Source organism: Hemitrygon akajei, unplaced genomic scaffold (genome assembly GCF_048418815.1).
Source record: "Hemitrygon akajei unplaced genomic scaffold, sHemAka1.3 Scf000044, whole genome shotgun sequence".
Taxonomy (NCBI): Eukaryota; Metazoa; Chordata; class Chondrichthyes; order Myliobatiformes; family Dasyatidae; genus Hemitrygon; species Hemitrygon akajei.
In genome coordinates, this window is record NW_027331930.1 from 5,673,343 (window position 1) to 5,697,785 (window position 24,443).

Here is a 24,443-nt window from a genome sequence, read left to right on the forward strand (position 1 = left end):
CCTTCAGCCATGTTTCCGTGATGGCCACAACATCACACCTGACAATCGGTAATAGTGCAACAAGATCATCCACCTTATTTCTCATACTCCATGCATTGAGATATAACACTTTATGTACTGTATCTGCTACCCTTTTTAATTCTGCATCACGAATGCACTGATACTCACCCTGCTGGCTGCAATTGTGTCCTCGCATCTGTCTGCCCTATCTGACAGTCTGACTGCACGCTATGTTTGCATTTTTATCATCAGTTCTATCTCTTCACTCCAGTTCCCGAGCACCCCCCCCCCCCCACCAAATTAGTTCAGACCCTCCCCAACAGCTCTATCAAACCTCTCTGTGAGAATATTGTTCTCGCTCGGGTCGAGGTGCGACCCATCCCTTTTGAGCAGGTCATTCCTCCACCAGATGAGATCCCAATGATCCAAGAACCTGAATCCCTGTCCCCAGCATCATCTTCTCAGCCATGTTTATCTGTCAAATTATCCTGTTTCTACCCTCACCAGCACGTGGCACAGGCAGCAATCCAGAAATTACAACCCTGGGGGTACTGCTTCTGAGCTTTCTACCAAGCTAGCCAGATTCTTTTCAGGACCTCTTTGCTTTTACTTCCAATGTCATTGTCCCAAAATTTACCAAGATGTCTGGCTCTTTTCCCTCCCTCTCTAAAATGCTGCAGACACGATTCGAGGCATCCCTGACCCTGGCACCCAGGAGGCAACATACCATTCGAGTGTCCCGTTCACACCAATAGATTCTCCTGTCTGTTCCCCTGACGATTCAGTCCCCGATCACGACCACTCCCCTCTTCTGCCTCGAACAACAGTGAGAGATGCTGATCCGGAAGGGGGAACACCTGTGTCAGTCAGAGTCTGCACTCACAGGGCACATGAAGGACTTGTGTATTTTCCTGACAATCCCGCTCACCACACTGATACCCGCTTTTATTCCCTACAATATCATCGTCAGTATTAAATTCCCAGTTCCTTTGGTAGATCCAAACTCATGTCCTGGTGTGTTAGTGTATTTGCCTGGGATTGGAACACAGTGGTTCATCTGCCAGTCCGTGTATTGGTTGTATTGTGACACTGTGCTGGCGTGTTCAGGGGTCTGACATCTCCAGCTAACCATGTGACAGCAATGCCTCCCAGTCGGTGGGGTTGATGTCGAATAAACTTCAGTTCCCCTTCAGCCCAGTATTACACACAATCTTTGCATCAAATTGGAACTAAATTGAGCTTCATAAACAAGGAGAAATGAATCTTTGTAAGTTTTACCTCGATTAATAGCATCAAGCGTTTCTCTCAGCACTGTGTTCAACAAATAGAGGTGATCGAATTTTTCAACTGGTAGGGTCTCATCTGTCACTGCCAATTCCTGGACATCGTCATTAATCCTGTAAGTATTAAATTGCTGGTTATAAATTGATATTCTGAACTATTTTACAAATCCATTCAGGGTTTTAGTAAAGAGCCTGTCCTACCTTCTGTTCCGACGAGCTTCCTCCTGAAATAAATAAAACACAAATCTGATTACACTTGGACTTACCGTCCACATCCTGAATTTCATCCAAATCATTACAAGGTGTTGAAAATTCCCACTCCCGCAATCACTCACACACACGGACAATACAGAACCACGGGGTAAATGACAGGGAAAGTTTCTGAATGTCAGACCATTACTGAGAGGATGAAACTTACAGGGAAGACAGGACAGGCTGTGCATTTTCATCTGGATATGACGTCAGTGTAATAGGATGGAGGAATTTAAGATCAATGATGTATGTGATTTTGTGCGGGTGGAGGAAGTACCTCTATTTATGGGGAGACTTGTGGGAAGATGTAATTCCAGATGGACTTTTAACAAATTCCACAAGAAATTTAGTGAGGAGGATGTGGAACTCAGTGCCACAGGAGTGGCTGAAATGGAACAGCAGAGATTGAATGTAATGGGGAGGCTGGATAAACACATGAGGGACCAGAGATTTCGGGGCACTCTTGCTGGTTGTGGTGAGTAGGTGGGTGGAGGATTGTGAAGCAGGGAAACTGATAGAAGATGGACCTAATGGCCTGTTTATGATAGAGAATGGGATATAATCCCATGCGAAATATATCCAAAAAATAAAGAGGCAGTGAAAATTTCCGTAATCTGATGGAAACCGGACACGGAAGATAAGTCTGATGTGTGGGTCACATTCTTTGTTCTCACTGATTGACAGAGAGACCCTCACACCCACTCACAGCCTGTGACTGGAACTGGGTGTTAATGGGAGTTTTAGAGGATATTTAATGTGGTAATTAAGGAAACAGTCAGCAGCTCTGTGTTATGATCAGAGTAAATAATTTCAGAGAGATTTGCATTCTGTCCTGGGATGTACAGAAGTTGTGGAAGCCCAGTTTTGGGACAATAAACAATAGGTGCAGGAGTAGGCCATTCGGCCCTTCTAGCCAGCACTGCCATTCACTGTGATCATGGCTGATCATACACAATCAGTACCCCGTACCTGCCCTCTCCCCATATCCTTTGACCCTGCTATCTATAAGAGCTCTATCTAACTCTCTCTTGATAGTATCCAGAGACTTGGCCTCCACTGCCTTCTGGGGCAGAGCATTCCACATATTTACCACTCTCTGGGTGAAAAAGCTTTTCCGCATCACTGTCCTGAATGGCCTACCCCTTATTCTTAAACTGTGGCCTCTAGTTCTGGACTCACCCATCAGCGGGAACATGCTTCCTGCCTCCAGCGTGTCCAATCCCTTAATAATCTTATTATTATGGGACAACAACAACCCTGAATAGATGCATCAATTGTCTGGTGAGAAACAGTTTACTGTCATTTTAAAATGCTGTGTGTCGGAGCAACGCATCTGTTTTCCGTCTGCATTGTATTCTGTGTTACGTGTTTATTATGGTAACTCGCCACGTGAGTGGGGACGTGGTAAAAGTGAAGGGAAAAAGTTACGTATCTGTACTTTGTTCCGGGCGGTTTTGAGCTGGGGACGGGCGGATGAAATTCTGTTCTTGACCGCTGTGTTGCAGCTTACTTTACAATGAATTACCCTGAAGTTTCATCGCTTCAAGATTGTATTTTGCTAATGAAGGACTGAAAGCGTATCTTGGACATTTTGAAATGTCATTATTGGAGTGATGGGATGGCGCATCATGCAAATATAACAACTTGTGTGAGGTCGTCAGCAGCGGCAATTGATTTGTTAGAATTGGCCGCTGTGCTGTGTTTATTTCGAATATACGACTGTTCATTTAGTGCCCTTTGACAGAAACAATTTGAAATATAATCCCTCACCTTGAGAAACATCACACTGTCTTTTTGATCCATCTGTTCCTTTAACTTAGTGATTTCCTCCTGAATAATCCTTATATTCTCTTGAAAAGCGAGAAGATTTTTCTCCAGTGGGTTGAGAATCCTCTTCTCTTCTTCCCTGAGATCCCTGAGTAAGCTCTGCTCTTTCTCAGTGATAATCTGGCGCAGTTCAGCAAACTGGGATGTGATGTGGGACTGAAGGCTGTGTGACTGTTCCTATCGAATGAAAGGTGAAGATTAATATACTGCATTGCTGTGCTCTGTTTCCTTTTGTCGTTAAGTTCGGTCTGTTAGAGTCCATGCTACTTCTGAGAGCATTCCCGCCAACACCATTCCCTCACGTTTTCCTGAAACCTATTCTCACTTATTGACCCATAAACTCCCATCTGATTCATGCACACCCTCCCCACCTTTTCACGGTTAACGGTAATTAGCTATTCATCCGGCATGTCCTTGATATGTGTCGGAATCTCTCGTGGTCACAGGGGGAGCATGCAAACTCCACACAGACAGCAGCAGAGGTCAGGATCGAACCCAGGTCACTGGAGCTGCGATACTCGGCTATTCTGCATTAAATGGAGCAAAATTCGACAGTAATATCTGAAATTCCGCTCAGGAAGCCTCACCTGAACTCCGGAAATCTTCTCTTTCAGTTGTTGCTCCTTTTCCTGGAAGTCTGATTTCTTTTTTGTGAGAGAGTCTAAGGAAGATTTTAGCTGATCCTGGAAGTCAGAGAGTGAAGGAAATAGAAACAAAGATGCATCAAAAGAAACAGGTGATCAAACCCGATTATCACACAAAATGCCGGAGGAACTCAGTGAGTCAGGCAGCATCTATTCAGGGGAAATAAACAGTCGGTGTTTCGGGATGAGACCCTTCATTAGGACTGGGAAGGAATGGGACAGAAGCCAGAATAAAAAAGGTTGGGGATGAGAACCAGCTGACAGGTGACGGGTGAGACAACATGAGGGGGAACGTGGGGGAGGGTGATGAAGTGAGAAGCTGAGAGGGGCAGGTGGAAGAAGTAAAGGGCTGGAGAAGAAGGAATCTAATTCGAGAGGACAATCGACCATGGAAGAAACGGGAGGAACTGGGCTGTTTGCGGCCGTGAATGGTGACGAGGGAGGAGGTTAGGAGACAGGTGTAGCACTTGTCCCGCTTGCAGTTGTCAGTGCCAGGAGGGAGATCAGTGGGGAGGAGCGAGTGGATCAGGGCGATACAGTACGTGGAGCGATCCGTATCGAGAGCGGAGACTTGCGGGGTGAGGAGGTGGGCTGTGGGACGGAGAGATGCTAGAATCCCGTTGGAGAAGGTGGAAGTTGCAGAGAATCATGTGTTAGTTATAGAGGCTCGTGTGATGATATGTTGGATAAAAGAAATGTGTTAAGTATTTAATTAACGTTAGTTTTATCTTGTAGAGATTAACAGCTTCTTTAATCGGCTTGAAGCGGTGCTCTCTGTGTTCCTCCGCCACTGCACAGATCACACAGATCAGTGTCTTGTCCGTTTCACAAAACAGCTTCAGTTCTTCCTCATGTTCCTCGCAGTGACGTTTACTTCCCTTCCCCTTCGGATTCAGATTTATATTTTGAGCTTCTTCAGCCAGATTTGCTAAGGCCCGATTCACCCTGAGGGTGCGGTCAGCAAATACCTCTCTACATTCCGGGCAGGAGTTTCTCTCCTCCCTTTCCCAACACCGTGTGATACAAGAGCGACAGAAGTTGTGTCCGCACTCCAGTATAACCGGATCGGTGAAGAAATCCAGGCAGACGGGACAAATTACCTCATCGCTCAAACTCTCGGCCGGTCCTTTCGAAGCCATGTTAACTCCCAGCACTTCCTGATTCAGAATGATTTCACTTTCCGGGAGCTGCTGATCCCCAGCAGTACCGCGATTGTCCACTACGCGCGTTGCAGACTCGGGGAATCAAACAACACACACACAATGCTGGAGGAACACAGCAGGCCAGGCAGCATCTGTAGGGAGAAGCACTGTCGACGTTTCGGGCCGAGCCCCTTCATCAGGACAGCTGGTCTGGTATACTGCATCCGGTGCTCCCGTTGAGGCCTTTTATATATTGGTGAGACCCGACGCAGACTAGGAGACCGTTTCGCTGAACACCTACGCTCTGTCCGCCAGAGAAAGCAGGATCTCCTAGTGGCCACACATTTTAATTCCACGTCCCATTCCCATTCTGATATGTCTATCCATTGTCTCCTCTAATGTCAAGATGAAGCTGTCAGGTTGGAGGAACAACACCTGGGTAGCCTCCAACCTGATGGCATGAACATTGACTTCTCTCACTTCCGTTAATGCCCCTCTTCCCCTTCTTACCCCATCCCTGACATATTTAGTTGTTTGTTTTTTTATCTCTCTCTCTCCCCATCACTGCCTGTTCTCCATCTCCCTCTGGTTATCCCCTCCCCCTTTCTTTCTCCCTGGGCCACCTGTCCCATGATCCTTTCCCTTCTCCAGCTCTGTATCCCTTTTGCCAATCACCTTTCCAGCTCCGGTCTTCTCCTATCATTTCACATTTTCCCCTCCCCCTCCTAGTTTCAAACCTCTTACTATCTCTCCTTTCAGTTAGTTCTGACGAAGGGTCTCGGCCCGAAACATCGACAGCGCTTCTCCCTATAGATGCTGCCTGGCCTGCTGTGTTCCACCAGCATTTTGTGTGTGTTGTTTGAATTTCCAGCATCAGCAGATTTCCTCGTGTTTGCTCAGGGAATCAACATGGTTTTACTGGATGTGTTCAGTGGAAATTCTGACCACTTCTATGTTTAGTGTGGGATCAAAAACACATTAAACAGGCAGCAGATAAGAAAACGCGGCCATGGACTGTCTATGCCCGGCTACGAGCGGAGGAGGGTTGGCCATATGGCCAGCAACCCCATCTCTTAAAAACCTGGTGCGACAAAAACGTCAGCTGAATCTCCAAAGGCCTCATCCCTGCGGTCGGAAGGACCTTCCCCTGGAAGATGATTGAAGTCCTGCGCTGAAAGGAGAAGCCATGTGCCTCCCTGGGGTGGTTCACTACTACAATAACTGTGAGGCTTCCTCAGCTAACCCGGCCACTCCCTGTCCAGTGTAGAGGATCCCTGTAGTTCCAATGGTGTCCCTGTAGTCTGGAATGAGCCAGTCGGCAGCATTCCTGTACGACTGGGGTTCCCAAACATTTTTATGCCAAGGACCAATACCAGTAACCGTGGTACCCAGGTTGGGAACCCCTGCTCTCCGGACATCTCGATGTGATGGCAGGCCAACAAGTTTCGAGCGTCTTTCCCCGAGTTGATGATCTTCCAGCAGCACTCGCTGTCCGTTTTCCTGCGCGTCCTGGGAACAGCCCGAGGATCAGTGAGCCTTCTGTCACGCAGCTGCTGTGGCACAGGCCCTTGCATCTTTCTCCACAGATCTTCGCCAGCCCACAGTCCGCAAAGAGGTGAGTGACCGTCTCGTCTCCACTGCGCACTGTGGGAGTGATCTCCGGGCATGCAGCAAGGATCAGACTGGGAGGGGCCCTCTCGTCTCCACTGCAGTAATCTCGGGGCAGCGCGCTGTGGGAGTGATCTCCGGGCATGCAGCAAGGATCAGACTGGGAGGGGCCCTCTCGTCTCCACTGCAGTAATCTCGGGGCAGCGCGCTGTGGGAGTGATCTCCGGGCATGCAGCAAGGATCAGACTGGGAGGGGCCCTCTCGGCGCCAGACAGGTGAGGTCTTGGTGCCTGTTGGGGAGATCTGGTGAGGAGGCATTCTGCCAGATGGTCTGGACTGTCTGCTCAGGGAACCACTCCACTGTGTCCAGCCAGTCCTTCTCCTGCAGTCACTGCAGGACATTCCGTGCTGACCACTGTCTGGTGTTCTTGTGGACAAAGCAGCTGGTCTGAAAGAACTGTCATCAATTTCATGAACACAAGGTTCACATGGAGAAGCTTCCTGATTGAGACAGACACAGTCTCACAGGGTATTTACAGGGTAGGGGCAGGAATGATGTTTCTCCTGGCTGGGCAGTGGAACCGGGGATCACAGACTCAAAATCCGAGGTCACCTCAGCAGGACTGAGATGAGGAGAAATTTCCCCACCCACAGTGCAGTGAATATTTGGAGTTTTCTCCACAGGTTTTCTAAATTAAACCGACATATTTAGGGGCTCGGCGATGTTGGGAACGTTGCAGGAAAGTGGTGCTGAGGGCAAAGGTCAGCCATGTTCTGAGTGAGGGACAGAACAGCGCAACGGGCCGAATGGCAACGTCTGTTCCTGTTTCTTATTTTCTAAATCACGAGGTTACCTTTGCGCCTTGTTCTCCCTTGGCCTTCAGCCTGTCGGATTGCACAGGGGAGCGGTGAGAGCTCCGGAGATCCATCGGCAGCCGCTGCGGTTATTTTATGTTCTTGTTCTTTATCATTATTTTTGTATTTGCATTTGCACAGATCAGCACTCTGGCTGATCTTTCACTGCCTGCTTCTGTTGTGGTTACTATTCTATACTTTTTCTAAGTATGTCCGCAGGAAAATGCTTCTCGGGGTTGTATGTGGTGACTTATCTGGACTCTGAAAATAAAATTTATTTTGAAATTTGAGTTTCGGGAAACTTGCTTTAATTCTGAGAACAAACTGTGACTGACATCTCCAGCTCCCAGCAGCAGCCCGTCCTCAGACACACTCACAGCCAATCAGCGATCACCGTTGGGAGAAGGATGCTCTCATTGGCTGAGGGGTGTCAGTGGGCGGGACGCTGAGCGCCCGGCCGGGCCTGTGTTTGGAACCGCGACCGAGTGAGGCCGGAGACCGGGAGCTGAGCCTCGGGTTTCGGCTGCACCACCGGCGGGTCGTGAATCCTTTCGAAGGCAGAGCTGAAGAGACCGGCGGAGATTCCGTGAGATGTTTCAGCTACACGGAGGGCGCCCGGCCTTTCCCCGCCGAGGATCGGGGCCTGTTGTCTGGAGTTGTCTCCCAGACCCGTCCCTTCCTGCTGGGAGACGGGAGCTGCCACGCAGCGGCTGCCGATGGATCTCCGGAGCTCTCACCGCTTCCCTGTGCAATCCGAACGGCTGAAAACCAAGGGAGAACAAGGCGCAAAGGTAAACTCGTGCTTTAGAAAATAAGTAACATGAGCATACCTGGCCGCTCGGCCCGTTGCGCCTATTCCACCCTTTCCTCAGAATACTTTTTAAATCTTTTTATTGATTTTAAACAAACACAAAAATGAAACATGAATACAAAGAGCTTGAGAGTACATAATTAATAGGTGAAGGTATAAATACAAATAGATGATAATAACCTCCAAAATTCATAGTGGTTACAAAAAATGGGGAAAATAAGAAATCCTCCCCCCCAAAAAATGAAAAAAATCCTAACCGACATGGGCCATTGCATTATATCAATTATACACAGTAGCGTCAATAACTCCGCAGCTCCATCCAACTAATTAAGGACAATAAAAGTAAGGTTTAGGGAAAGTCAGTTTAGCTTATATGAAAATGTTGAAAAAATGGTCTCCAAGTTTCTTCATATTTAACTGAAGGGTTAAAGGCAACACTTGTAATTTTTTCTAAGCTCGAACAAGAAATAGTTTGAGAAAACCACTGAAATATAGTTGGAGGATTAATTTCTTTCCAGTTCAATAGGATAGATCTTCTAGCCATTAATGTAACAAATGCAATCATCCGCCAGGCTGAGGGGGGATAAACGACTATTATCCACCATTGGTAAACCGAAAATTGCAGTAATAGGATGCGGTAGCAATTTGATATTCAGAACTGTTGAAATAATACCAAAAACATCTTTCCATTAATTTTGCAAACAGGGGCAAGTCCAGAACATGTGGGTCAATGAAGCGACTTCAGAATGACATCTGTCACTGGTTGGATTAACATAAGAATAAAATCGAGCGAGTTTATCCTTGGACATGTGAGCCCTATGTACAACCTTAAATTGTATTAGGCATGTTTAGCACAAATAGAAGAAGAATTGACTAATTGTAAAATTTTCTCCCACTGCTCTGTGGGTATAAGACAGTGAAGTTCTTTTTCCCATTCCTTCTTTATTATTTCTGATATTCCTGGCTGTATTTTCATGATCATATGATAAATTATGGCTACTTAACCCTTCTGGCAAGGATTCAGAGCTAGAATTTTTTCTGTAATGTCCATTGGACATAATTTCAGAAAATACTAACATTCAAGAAATTTCTAACTTGCAAGTATCTAAAAAAAAAATGAGTTTTCGGCTGGATAGCTGTTCAAAGGGCATAAAACTGTTATCTAAAAATAGATCACGAAAACATGTTATACCTTTTGTTTTCCATAACACAAAGGCTTGGTCCATAAAAGAGGGCTGGAAAAAGAAGTTAGATATAATAGGGCTTGATTATTCAAGCCAAAGAATTTACGAAATTGAAACCATATTCTTAATGTATGTTTAACTACAGGATTAGTTATTTGATTATTCGGTTTAGATAAAGCAAAAGGAAGCGAAGATCTTAAAATAGAAAACAATAAGAAGTCTTGTACAGATTTACACTCCAAATTTACCCATTGTGGGCAAGGTACTATGACCGATTCTTGTGTCCAAAATATTAAATATTGAATATTAACTGCCCAACTGTAAAATCTCAGGTTTGGCAAAGCAAATCCACCTTCCTTCTTAGGCTTCTGTAAATATTTTTTACTTAATCTAGGATTTTTATTCTGCCACACATATGAGGATATTTTGGAGTCAATAATATCAAAAAAAGATTTAGGAATAAAAATTGGTAATGTTTGGAATAAATATAAAAATTTGGGTAATACTATCATCTTGATAGTATTAATTTGACCAACCAATGACAGAGATAATGGGGACCACCTGGTAACAAGTTGCTTGATTTGTTCAATTAAAGGTAAAAAATTAATTTTAAATAAACCCTTATGTTTCTTGGTAATTTTAATACCCAAATAAGTGAAATGATCTGTGACAACTTAAATGGTAAGTGTTTATAAATTGGAACTTGCATACTTAATGGAAATAATTCACTCTTATTAAAATTCAGTTTGTAGCCAGAAAAGCTACTAAACTGAGCAAGCAAGGATGAAATAGCAGGAATAGATCTCTCAGGGTCAGATATGTATAGTAACAAATCATCAGCATATAATGATAACTTATAAGTCCCTTACCCACCTAATATATAAATTCTGCAACGTATTAAATAAATATAGCCATTCAACTCAATCAAACACTTTTTCAGCATCTAAGGAAATGACATTCTGGTATTTTAGATGAAGAAGTATAAATTATATTAATTAATTTTCTAATGTTAAAAGATGAATAACAGTTTTTAATAAATCCGGTCTGATCTTCAGAGATAATTTGAGGTAATACATTTTCTAATCTGTTGGCCAAAATTTTGGTAAAAATCTTAGAATCCGTATTCAGCAAGGATATTGGCCGATAGGATGCACATTCAGTGGAGTCTTTATTTTTTTTAAGAATTGGAGAAATGGAGGCATCATAAAAAGATTGTGGTTATTTACCTACAGTTAACGCATCTTTAAAAATTTTACAAATCCTAGGAGCGAGTATAGAAGAAAAGGATTTTAAACATTCAGAAGTATAACCGTCTGGACCAGGGACTTTTCCTGAATTCATTGAAAAAGGGTGTGGCTTCACCTTTCCAGACCCTGCCCAGGGACTTGTGCCACTCCTCAGGGTTATATATGGAACCTCTCGGACAGGGACAGGGAGTGGGTTCCCCTTTCCAGACCCTAACCGGGGACTTGCCTGCACTCCTCAGGGTTATATATGGAACCTCTCGGACAGGGACAGGGAGTGGGTTCCCCTTTCCAGACCCTGACCGGTGACTTGCCTGCACACCTCAGGGTTATATATGGAACCTCTCGGACAGGGACAGGGAGTGGGTTCCCCTTTCCAGACCCTGCCCGGGGACTTGTGCCACTCCTCAGGGTTATACATGGAACCTCTCGGACAGGGATAGGGAGTGGGTTCCCCTTTCCAGACCCTGACCGGTGACTTGCCTGCACACCTCAGGGTTACATATGGAACCTCTCGGACAGGGACAGGGAGTGGGTTCCCCTTTCCAGACCCTGCCCGGGGACTTGTGCCACTCCTCAGGGTTATACATGGAACCTCTCGGACAGGGATAGGGAGTGGGTTCCACTTTCCAGACCCTGCCCGGGGACGTGCCACTCCTCAGGGTTATATATGGAACCTCTCGGACAGGGACAGGGACAGGGTGTGGGGTTCCCCTTTCCAGACCCTGCCCGGGGACTTGTGCCACTCCTCAGGGTTATATATGGAACCTCTCGGACAGGGACAGGGAGTGGGTTCCCCTTTCCAGACCCTGCCCAGGGACTTGTGCCACTCCTCAGGGTTATATATGGAACCTCTCGGACAGGGACAGGGAGTGGGTTCCCCTTTCCAGACCCTGCCCGGGGACTTGTGCCACTCCTCAGGGTTATATATGGAACCTCTCCGACAGGGATAGGGAGTGGGTTCCCCTTTCCAGACCCTGACCGGGGACTTTCCTGCACTCCTCAGGGTTACATATGGAACCTCTCAGGCAGGGACAGGGAGTGGTTTCCCCTTTCCAGACCCTGACCGGTGACTTGCCTGCACACCTCAGGGTTATATATGGAACCTCTCGGACAGGGACAGGGAGTGGTTTCCCCTTTCCAGACCGTGTCCGGGGACTTGTGCCACTCCTCAGGGTTATATATGGAACCTCTCAGACAGGGACAGGGAGTGGGTTCCCCTTTCCAGACCCTGCCCGGGGACTTGTGCCACTCCTCAGAGGTTATATATGGAACCTCTCGGACAGGGACAGGGAGTGGGTTCCCCTTTCCAGACTCTGCCCGGGGACTTGTGTCACTCCTCAGTGTTATTTATGGAACCTCTCGGATAGGGACAGGGAGTGGGTTCCCCTTTCCAGACCCTGCCCGGGGACTTGTGCCACTCCTCAGGGTTATATATGGAACCTCTCGGATAGGGCCAGGGAGTGGGTTCCCCTTTCCAGACCCTGCCCGGGGACGTGCCTCTCCTCAGGGTTATATATGGAACCTCTCGGACAGGGACAGGGAGTGGGTTCCCGTTTCTCAGGCAGACGCCTGAAGGTGACCGGGAGCCTCCAGAGGGGCTGATGTAATACAAGCCATGGCACGGTGGGTCACTGAGGTAAGGGAACCCATTTGAATGACAGCCCGACTGCACGCGGAGTTTGGTGAATTTACCCGATAACTACAGAAAAAAGGAGAATCCCTTGCGTAATTTATAGCTCATTTTAAGGATACGTGAGAGTCCAATGCCGGCAAACCCCTGGACAGATCAGTGTGTCCAACTGGCAGTGCAGACTTTTCTAAACTGTCTCAGACCCAAGCCTGCCCACTCCTTTAAGTTAACTAATCTCAATTCGCTGTGTCAGACCGGGCCCCGGGTGACATAAATTCTGATGAATAGGGAGCGCAATTGACTCTTTAAAGGGACTGGGGAAAAGCGAGAGTGTGCACAGAGAACCGGTAGTGAGGAGATGGAGTTCGGGTCCCGACGAAGAACCCAGAACGGGTGGCAGGATCGTGCGGACGGTGCAGATGAAGAGGACAGTTGGCTAAGGACAGAAACGGGGTTTGTAGAAAGAGGGGACATTGGGCCAGAGATTGTCGCACTGCAATCACAGACAACAATAATAAGGGGCAGGGATAGAGCCTGGTCCACAGTAATACTCGACAGCGTACCACATTTACTCTCCACAATCCCTTTGGCCCCGGATAGGGCAGGCCAGAGGGGACGGATCACAATCATACTCGACAGAGTACCACATTTACTCTCCACAATCCCTTTGGTCCCGGATAGGGCAGACCAGAGGCGACGGATCACAGTAATAATCGTCAGAGTACCACATTTACTCTCCACAATCCCTTTGGTCCCAGATAGGGCAGGCCAGAGGGGACGGATCACTGCGATACTCGACAGAGTACCACATTTACTCTCCACAGTCCCTTTGGTCCCATGTACGGCAGGCCAGAGGGGACGGATGAGAGTGATACTCGAAAGAGTACCACATTTACTCTCCACAATCCCTTTGGTCCCGGATAGGGCAGGGCAGAGGTGACGGATCACAGTGATACTCGACAGAGTACCACATTTACTCTCCACAATCCCTTTGGTCCCGGATAGGGCAGACCAGAGGCGACGGATCACAGTAATAATCGTCAGAGTACCACATTTACTCTCCACAATCCCTTTGGTCCCGGATAGGGCAGGCCAGAGGGGACGGATCACAGTGATACTCGACAGAGTACCACATTTACCCTCCACAATCCCTTTGGTCCCGGATAGGGCAGGCCAGAGGGGACGGATCACTGCGATACTCGACAGAGTACCACATTTACTCTCCACAATCCCTTTGGTCCCAGATAGGGCAGGCCAGAGGCGACGGATCACAGTGATACTCGACAGAGTACCACATTTACTCTCCACAATCCCTTTGGTCCCGGATAGGGCAGGCCAGAGGAGACGGATCACAGTAATATTCGACAGAGTACCACATTTACTCTCCACAATCCCTTTGGTCCCGGATAGGGCAGGCCAGAGGCGACGGGTCACAGTGATACTCGACAGAGTACCACATTTACTCTCCACAATCCCTTTGGTCCCGGATAGGGCAGGCCAGAGGGGACGGGTCACAGTGATACTCGACAGAGTACCACATTTACTCTCCACAATCCCTTTGGTCCCGGATAGGGCAGGCCAGAGGGGACGGGTCACAGTGATACTCGACAGAGTACCACATTTACTCTCCACAATCCCTTTGGTCCCGGATAGGGCAGGCCAGAGTGGACGGTGATACAGGCGGCTGTGATCAGGCTCACCACACAGGCAGGCTCTTTTCTCACTGCTGTAATCAGGTTGAAGGTACAAGAGCCTCAGGACTAACCCCACCAGGGTCAGGAACAGTTACTACCCCTCAGCCATCAGGCTGCGGAACAATACAGGATAGCTGCCCTCACTTGCTGTCCATAGAGATGCTCCCACAACAAATCATCGTACTGGGACTGTCTCAAAATGAGTGAAATAAGAGGTGGTTTGACTGAGACAGACCACACTCCTGTCTCAGAATTAGAGAAATACAATCTCACAGGATATTTACAGCGGAAGGGCTGGAATGATGTTTCCCATAAGGTGTGGAACCAGCGGTCACAGACTCAAAATCCGAGGACAACTCAGCAGGACTGAGATGAGGAGAAATTTCCTCACCCAGAGTGCAGTGAATCATTGCAATTATCTCCACAAGGTTTCTAAATTTAATAGACATATCCTGGGGCTCAGCGGTGATGGAAATTTGCAGGAAAGCGGTGCTGACGTCAAAAGTCTAGCATGTTCTGAGTGAAGGGCAGAAGAGGCGCAATGGGCCGAATGGCCACACCTTCTCTATTTCTTATTTTCTGAAACACGAGTCTACCTTTGCGCCTCACTGTTTCTTGTCCTGTCAGATTGAACAGGGAGCGCTGAGAGCACCGGACATCTATCGGCAGCCCCTGCGGTTATTTTATGTTCTCGTTGTTTATTTGCATTGGCGAAGTTTGTTGTCTTCTGCATTCTGGTTGATCTTTCAGTGATCCAGATATAGTTACCGTTCTGTAGCTTTGCTCTGTATGTTTGTAGGAGTTGTATGTGGTGACTTATATGTACTCTGTTAGTTTTTGGAATAGTCGCTTGGGGAATCTGAAGTGGAGGAGTATTTGGGGCTTATTTAAAATTATAGATAGATATTATCCAAACAGCGTTTATTTGACAAGGGTTAATTCTGATATTGAAACTAACTGTTCTTTTTGTGGTTTATATCCAGAGAATTTACTTCATCTGTTTTGGGATTTTGAATATGTTAAAACTTTTTGGGTTGATGTTGATCAATTTATAGATCAATATATTAATGTGGATTTTACTTTTTGTTTTCAAAATGTCTTATTTGGGTTTACTAATAACGCCAAATCTCATAGGGATCATTTCTTTATCATAAATCTTTTGTTAATTTACAGCAAATTTTATATCCATAAATGCAATCACAGCAATAAGAAACCTTCATTTATATTTTGATGTCAGACTTCAAACTATACGTTTATCCTCTGAAAACTTCCCATAACCAGAAAGCTGTAAAGACTGTACAAATCTGTCAACGTTTTGGGTTATCTCTGTAAATGATCCTGTTTTGTGACTCCTCTTAGATATAGTTCCTTCTGCCCAACAGTATTTAGAGTGGATTTCCTTGTTTATTTGTATATTTAAAGTTAATAGTTATATATTTGTTGCTGCTTTTGTGTGACTCCCTGGCTTTGTTAGCATATGTTTAGTGTTTCTGTTTTTGATTGTGTTTAATAAAAATTTAAAAAATTTAAAAATAATAATAAAATTTACTTTGAACTTTGAGCCTCGGGGAACTTGCTTTGATTCTGAGAACAAACAGTGACTGACATTTCCATCTTCCGGTAGCAGCCCTCCCTCGGACACACTCACAGCCAATCAGAGAAGACCACTGGGATACTCTTGCCTCCATTGGCTGAGGAGTGTCAGTGGGCGGACCGAAGTTTGGAACAGGGAACGAGTGGACCCGGTGAGAGACCCGAGATTGGGAGCAGCTCCCCGGGTAAAGGCTGCAACAGCGGCCGGAGTTTTGAATCCTTCCGATGGCGGAGGTGAAGATTCGGGCGGAGATTCCGTGAGATGTTTCAGCCACACAGGGGGTGCCCGGTCTTTCCCCGCCGTGGATCGGGGCCTATTGTCCGGAGTTTCCTCCCAGACCTGTCTCCTGCTGCTGGGATACGGGAGCTGGCCCGCAGCGGCTGCCGACGGAACTCCGGAGCTGTGAGCGCTCCCCTGTGCAAAAGGACAGGCTGAAGGTCAAGGGAGAACCAGGCGCAAAGGTAAACTCGGACTTTAGAAAATAACAAACAGGAGCAGGCCATTCGGCCCTTTGTGTCTGTTCTGCCTTTCACTCAGAACATGCCTGATCTTTGACCTCAGCGCCACTTTCGCGCAACGTTCCCAGCATCGCAGAGCCCCAAAATTTGTCCTTCGAATTTAGAAACCTTGTGGAGAAAATTCCAAAGATTCACTGCCCTCTGGGTGAGGAAATTTCTCCTCATCTGAGTCCTGCTGAGGTGAACTCGGATTCTGTGACCCCCATTCCTCACCACAGCCAAAGGAAACATCATTCCTGCCTCTACCCTGTCAATACCCTGTGAGACTGTGTCTGTCTCAGTCAGACGGCCTTTTATTTCTCTAATTTTGAGACAGGCCCTGTCAGTATAATCTCTCCGAGGACACTACCTCACCTCCTAAATCAATCTGGGAAATCTCTTCATTCCCTTTATCCCACAGGCTGACTCCGGGAGGGAGACCAGACCTGTGCACAGTGTTCCATGTACGCTCTCACCAGGGCCCCATATACCTTCAGAGGGGATCTTTATTCTTGTATTCAAACCTTCCTTCCCATTCAATGCTCTTCATTTAATATCGAACTCAAACAGTGAACAGACACAACACAGCCTCAGCCATGAATTTAAAGGGCAGGTGTTGCAACAGTTTGAGCTTCATACCGGGGGCCACGGAGCAAGCAGGGTGTCACAAAGGGAGGAATGTGGGAGTGTTGTATGTCTGAGCCCAGCTGTGTGTGTTTGTGTATCAGAATCAGGTTTAATATCACCGGCGTATATTGTGAAATTTGTCAGCAGTAGATTGCAATATTTAGTAATAAAAACTAAAGATTACAATTAGTATGTGTAAAATTATATTTAAAATGTAGTGCAAAAAGTGAGGGAAAATTCTGAGGAAGTGTTTGTCGGCACATTGTCCATTCAGAAATCTGATGGTGGGGGAGAAGCTGTTCCTGAAATGGCGAGAGTGTCTTCAGGGTCCTGTACATCCTCCTTGATGGTAGCAATGAGACGAAGGCATGTCCTGGGTGATGGGGGTCCTTAATGATGGATGCCACCTTTTTGTGGCATCATCTTTTGAATGTGTCCTGGATGCTGTGGAGTCCAGTGCCCATGAAGGAACTGGCTGAGTTTACAACTTTCTGCAGCATTTTCCGATCCTGTGCAGTGGCCTCTCCACACCAGGCAGTGATGCAACCAGTTAGAATGCTCTCCACAGTACATCTGTAGAAATTTGCAAGTGTCTTTAGTGACAGACCGATTCCCCTCAATCTCCGAATGAAATATAGCCGATGTTGTGCCTTCATTGTAACTGCATCACTATGTTGGGCCCAGGATAGTTCCTCAGAGATGTTGACAGGCAGGAAATGTAATCAGCTCACCCTTTTCACTTCTGATCCCACGATGAGGACTGGTGTGTGTTCCCTCGACTTCCCCTTCCTGAATCCACAATCAATTACTTTGTCTTCATGATGTTGAGTGCAAGGTTGTTGCTGTGACACCACTCAACTTGCTGATCTATCTCACTCCTGTACTCCTCCTCGTCACCATCTGAAATTCCACCAACAATAGTTGTGTCATCGGCAAGTTTATAGATGAGCCTAGACACACAGACGTGGTGTAGAGAGAGTAGAGCAGTGGGCTGAGCACGCATCGTTGAGGGTGTGCCAGTGTTGATTGTTAGCAAGGAGGAGATGTTATTTCTGATCCACACAGACTGTGGTCTCCTGGTGAGGATCCAGTTGCAGAAGGAGGTAGAGAGGTCCAGGTTTTGGAGCTTGTTGATTACAATTGAGGGTCTTGATTGTGTTGGACGCTGAGCTGTAATCAGCAGCCTGACTTGTGTATTGCTATTGTCCTGGTGATCTGAGGCCGAGTGTGAGCCAGTGAGAATTGTTGACAGATTGTGGCGATTGGCAAATTGCAGTGGTTCCCTGCACACAAGACAGGGGTTGATTCTAGTCATGACCAGCCCCTCAAAGCACTTCATCACAGTAGTGAGCGTCACTGGGCGACAGTCGTTGAGTCAGGTCACCCTGGCATTTTTAGGTACTGGTATGATTGTCGATGTTTTGAAACGTGTGTGTGTGTGTTCGCACGCTTGAGCAGAGAGACAGAGTACTTGAGGCTTTCCAGTTCAATTCAGGAATATTTCCAGTAATTGGTGTGCCTCGAAAGACGGGTCACAGTGTTGGCCCGACCATTCAGATCAGAACAAAATAATTTACCCAGCAGACTGAGCTCACAACCCGCTCTTGTGTTTCAGAGTTATTTACAAATTGAAATGTACAATTTAAAATGTGCAAAGTAAATTTATTATCAAAGTATAGGCATGTCACCATGTATAATCCTGGGATTTGATTATATTGTAAATTCAGTAAACTCAAGAACCATTATAAGATGAATGAAAGATCGCCCCCAACAGGACAAACAAAACAACCATGTGCAAAAGACAACAAAATTCAAATACAAAAGAAATAAATCTACGGTAATAAATAATCCAGAAATAAACTTCAAGAACATGAGATGAAGAGCTGTTGATTGTGTCCATTGGTTGTGGGAATAGCAAAGTTTAAGGATCTGGTCTCAATTTAGAAAATTTTTTGGTTTAGCGAATTTTTCATTATCATCTCCCATTCTCCTTAATTATTTTTTTTATCCCTTCCATGACTGCCAAAGTCTTTAAGGATTGGGATGAACTAGGTATTAAGTGTTTTTGGGACTTGTTTATCTCATGATCTCTTGCATCATTTGACCAATTGTCAAATAAATTTGCACTCCCAAAATCACATTTTTACAGATACCTTCAAATTAGAGATTTTCTACTTTTCGAATTAGCTACTTTTCCTATAGGTCCTGATAAAAATTTACTGGACGATCTTTTAAATTTAAAACCTTTTGTTAATGGTTCTATTACCGGTATCTATAACTTGTTGATTGATTCTAGACAAGACTTTTTAGATAAAATAAAAAGAAGCTTGGGAGGATGACCTAAATTGTCAGATTTCTGATGATAGATGGAATAAAATTCTTAAGCGGGTTAATAAATCATCTTTCTGTGCTCCTCATTCTCTTCTACAATTTAAAGTGGTTCATAGAGCTTACATTTCTAAACAGAAGCTCTCCAGTTTTTTACCCGAATGTTTCTCCACTTTGTAATAAATGCAACTCTGCTGATGCCTCTTTAATTCATATGTTCTGGTTTTGCCCTACAATTGAAAAGTTTTTGCGGGAAGTATTTCATACCTTCTCTCAAATTTTTAGGGTCCAATTTGACCCAAATCCCCTTACTGCCTTGTTTGGTATTATTGCAAATGAAGATATAACTTTAAATACCCCTAACCTACAGGTTTTAGTTTTTACCTCTCTTTTAGCAAGAAGAGCAATCCTGCTTAAATGGAAGGAGTCTACCCCTCCTACACATCTTCAATGGCTACATGAAATTATGTCATATTTAAATTTAGAAATGATCCGCTGCTCAGTCTTAAATTCGAAACAATCTTTTTTATGATATTTGGGGACCTTTCTTAAATTACTTTTCCAATTTATAAAGTTTAACAGTGCACAGACTTTTATGTATATTTTTATCTTCTCTTCTTAAGTGAATACGTTTTTTTTCTAATTATCGATTGTCATCCATTAGTTTTTTTCTTTGGTAGTTGGTAGGGGGTTGACTTTTTATATATATATAACAAAATTATTTTATGATGTATGACCTATCTTTAAATGTTTGATTACAGAGTGGTATAACTTTGTGTTATGCTATAACATTTTGATCAATTTTATTACACTATATGAATGTACACAAGTTATGTTGAGATGTATCTATGTGTTGCACTCTAAATCTTTTTTTTCTTCTGAATAAAAATATTGTAAAAAGAAAGAAGGACTGTTGGTTGAGTGTAATAACTGTTCCTGAACCTGGGGTTGAGGCTCCTGAGGCTCATGTACCTTCTTCCTGATGGCAGCATTGAGAAGAGAGCATGGCCTGGGTGGTGGGGGGTCCTTGATGATGGATGCTGATTTCCTGCGACAGCACTCCGCAGAGATGTGCTCAGTCGTGAGGAGAGTTTTACCCGTGATGTGCTGGGCCATATCTACTATGATGTGCTCGGCCATACTACTGAGGACAGACAGTTCCTGCTTTCTTGTAATTACACTTGTGTAATCATGCCCTGACCGATCGAAAGTCCATCAACCTCTGCCTTAACAAAAGGAAAAGCAGCATCCGTCATCAGGGCAAGATGAGGTGAGGCACCTCCCACTCCATACCCATCCATTTCTGTCCCTCCCCCCTCCCTACTCTCTTGCCTACAAACCTGGCTTTCACTCCCTACCATTCTCTTCTCTCTCTCCCTCCCCTCCCTCAACTTTCTCAACTCTCTCCTCTCTCACACTCTCCTCCCCTTTCACTCTCTCCCCACACTTCCCACTCTCTCCCAACTCTCTGCTTCACTCTTTCCTCCCCAGTATACCCCATTCTCCTACTCTTGAACCCTCTCTCCCCACGTTCTCTTTCTTTCACTCTCTTCCCTCCCTCTCCCCTTCCCTTTTCCCCTTTCTCCACCCCTCTCCAGTCTCCCCCACTCCCCCTCACCCTTTCTCTCAGATCAATGATTCTGTGCTCTGTTTACACTTGTTTAGTAGATTGTTCGTATCACTTGTTCCTTCATCAATTCTTTCACTTTGTTTTAGACTTGGGATTGTGTTTTTCATTATATATTGTACTTCTCACTTACTGTAACCTAACAAACAATCCCGCAGCATCCTCGGACAGTTCCCACTCCCCACTGATCGAATCCTCTCATCTTGCTGATCTCGGTCCGACACGTCCACTCTTTATTATTTTCCATAGAGGTTGCCTGACCTGCTGAGTTCCTCCAGCATTTTGTGTGTGTTGTTCTCCGTTACACCTCCTCCTCTCTGTCCCATTCTTTTCCCATTTCCTGCACCTCTCTCCTTTCCTCCATTCTTACCCATCTCTCCCACGCGCTCTCACTCCCTCTGTCCCTCTCTCACCCCGACTGTTCATTGCATTCTCTCTCTCTCCCCCTTTATCACTCTCTCTCTCACACACACACACACACACAACACACAGACCTCTCCCCTGTATTACTCTCGCAATCACTCCCACACTCTCCTCCGCTCCAGCCCTCTCCATCTCTCCCACCTCCACGCTGGTCAACTCCTTCCTTTCTCCCTCTCTCCTTCCCTCCCTCTCTATCACACCCCTGTTCCCGCTCTCCTGCTCTCCTTCTCTCGTTTGCTCAAATTTCACGTAAAATTGTTCTCCCTCTCTGCCTCCCCACCCTCTATCTTTGCTCACGTTCTTACCCTCCATCTTCCTTCTTCCCTCGGTGCCTCTCTTCACCCTCTATCACTGCACCCACTCGCTCATCCCACTCTTACACTCTTCAACATTTTGTCTCTGAACATTTCTCTCCCTCACTCTCTTTCTCTCTTCACCACTGTCACATCTGTCCTTCGGCCAAGGAGAGAGGGAAAAGAGTTAGACGCAGATGGAGAGGGAGGAGTGAAACTGATCGAGTCAGCAATTGATTGTATCGGCATTGGCTTCGTTCAGTGACCCCAGCTCCACCTTGCTCCCCGACTGCATATCCTTCCCTCCTTCCGTGCCTTCAAAGTACACTGAGAGAGAGAGAGAGAGGGGGCAGAGAGAGAGAGAGAGGGAGAGAGATAGAGAGAGGGAGAGATACAGACAGAGGGAGAGAGGAAGAGAGGGAGAGAGACAGAGAGAGAGAGGAACAGAAAGAGAGAGAGACAGAGAGGGAGAGCAAGGGACAGAGAGAGAGGGAGAGAGATAGAGAGAGAGAGAGGGTGGGGAGAGAGTGAGATAGAGAGAGGGAGAGGGAGAGAGAGGAACAGAGTGAGAGAGAGACAGAGAAAGAGGGAGGGAGAACGAGAGGGAGAGATAGAGAGAGGGAAAGAGACAGAGAGGCAGAGAGAGAGGAACAAAGAGAGAGAGACAGAGGGTGGGGAGAGAGTGAGACAGACAGAGGGAGAGGGAGAGAGAGGAACAGAGTGAGAGAGAGACAGAGAGGGAGAGGGAGACAGACAGAGAAAGAGGGTGGGGAGAGAGAGTCAGGGAGAGAGACAGAGAGAGAGAGGGAGACAGACAGAGAGAGGGTGGAGAGAGAGAGAGTGAGGGAGAGAGACAGATAGAGAGGGACAGAGAGACAGAAAGAGAGCGAGAGGGAGAGATGGAGAGAGGGAAAGAGACAGAGAGAGGAAGAGAGGGTGGGGAGAGAGAGGAACAGAGAGTGAGAGGGAAAGATGGAGAGAGACAGAGAGACAGGCAGAGAGAGAGAGGAACAGAGAGGGAGACAGACAGAGGGTGGGGAGAGTGAGAGGGAGAGATGGAGAGAGGGAAAGAGACAGATAGAGGAAGAGAGGGTGGGGAGAGAGAGGAACAGTGAGAGGGAAAGATGGAGAGAGACAGAGAGACAGGCAGAGAGAGAGAGGAACAGAGAGGGAGACAGACAGAGGGTGGGGAGAGTGAGAGGGAGAGAGACAGAGACAGAAAGAGAGAGACAGAGAAAGAGAGAGAGAAACAGAGAGTGAGAGAGAGACAGACAGAGGGAGAGATGGAGAGGGAAAGAGAGAGAGAGAGGGAGACAGAGGGAGAGGGTGGGGAGAGAGACTGAGCGAGAGAGGGACAGAGAGAGACAGGGAGAGACAGACAGAGAGAAAGAGAGAGAGAGAGGGAGTAAGAGAGTGAGAGAGGGAGACAGACAGAGGGGAAGAGAGGGTGTGGAGAGAGTGAGAGACAGACAGAGAGAAAGAGAGAGTGAGTGAGTGAGTGAGTGAGAGAGGCAGAGAGAGTGATGGAGAGAGCGTGACAGAGAGGGAGAGAGGAAGAGAGAGGGAGAGACAGAGAGCGAGGGAGAGAGACAGAGAGAGCGGAACAGAGAGTGAGAGAGGAACAGGGAGTGAGAGAGAAAGCAAGAGAGAGAGTGTGAGAGACAGAGAGACAGGCAGAGAGAGAGGAACAGAGAGAGAGGGAGAGACAGAGGGAGAGCGAGATACATAGAGAGAGAGAAGGAGAGAGACAGGCAGAGAGAGAGAGGGTGGGGAGAGAGTGAGAGGGAGAGGGAGAGAGAGACAGAGAGGGAGAGAGTGAGAGAGAGACAGAAAGAGAGAGACAGAGTGAGGGGGGAGAGAGGCAGAGAGAGAGGAAAAGAGGGAGAGAGAGACAGAGAGGGGGGAGAGAGGCAGAGAGAGAGGAAAAGAGGGAGAGAGAGACAGAGAGAGAAGAGAGAGAGGGAGAGTGGGACAGAGAGAGAGAGGGACAGAGATTGAGAGAGAGAGAGGAACAGGGAGTGAGAGAGAGAGAGAGGGGGCGGCGAGAGGGAGAGAGACAGAGAGGGTGTTGGAGAGAGAGTGAGACAGAGAGGCAGAGAGAGAGAAGGAGAGAGGGAGAGAGACAGAGAGAGAGGAACAGATAGAGGGAGAGACAGAGAGAGGGAGAGCGAGATACACAGAGAGAGAAGGAGAGAGACAGAGAGACACGCAGAGAGAGAGGGTGGGGAGAGAGTGAAAGGGAGAGGGAGAGACAGAGGGGGGGAGAGAGAGAAAGGGAGAGAGACTGAGAGAGTGTGGGGAGAGTGAGAGAGATGAACAGAGAGTGGGAGAGACAGAGAGTGAGAGAGAGAGGACCAGGGAGTGAGTGAGAGACAGACAGAGAGGGAGGGCAAGAGAGAGAGAGTGAGACACAGAGGCAGGCAGAGATAGGAACAGAGAGAGAGGGAGGGAGACAGAGAGCGAGGGTGGGGAGAGAGTGAGAGAGAGGGAGAGGGAGAGAGAGTGGGAAAGAGACAGAGGGAGAGAGATGGAGAGAGATGGAGAGAGAGGGAGAGAGAGAGGGGAGAGCGAGATACAGAGAGAGAGAAGGAGAGACAGGCAGAGAGAGAGGGTGGGGAGAGTGAGAGAGAGACAGAGACAGAGAGAGAGAGGGAGAGAGAGGGAGAGAGACAGAGAGGGAGAGACAGAGAGAGAGTGGGGAGAGAGTGAGAGACAGGAAGAGAGAGAGACAGGGAGAGGGAGTGAGAGGAACAGAGTGAGAGAGAGACAGAGACAGAGATAGAGAGGGAGACAGAGAGAGAGTGAGACAGAAAGAGAGAGAGAGAGGGGCGGAGACAGAGAGAGAGAGAGGGTGGGGAGAGAGTGAGAGAGGAACAG

General features: G+C 46.8%; 1 protein-coding gene across 1 annotated transcript in view; it reads right to left on the minus strand.

Annotated features, from left to right (window-relative positions):
- Positions 1–24,443, minus strand: part of LOC140720526 (nuclear factor 7, ovary-like) — a 52,168-nt gene that overhangs the window by 15,679 nt on the left and 12,046 nt on the right. The window contains exons 2-4 of the mRNA XM_073035368.1: positions 3,306–3,539; positions 1,485–1,507; positions 1,279–1,397 (exon numbers count right to left, since the gene is read on the minus strand). Coding sequence (XP_072891469.1) covers positions 1,279–1,397; positions 1,485–1,507; positions 3,306–3,539 — 376 coding nt within the window. The remainder of the gene's footprint in view (positions 1–1,278; positions 1,398–1,484; positions 1,508–3,305; positions 3,540–24,443) is intronic.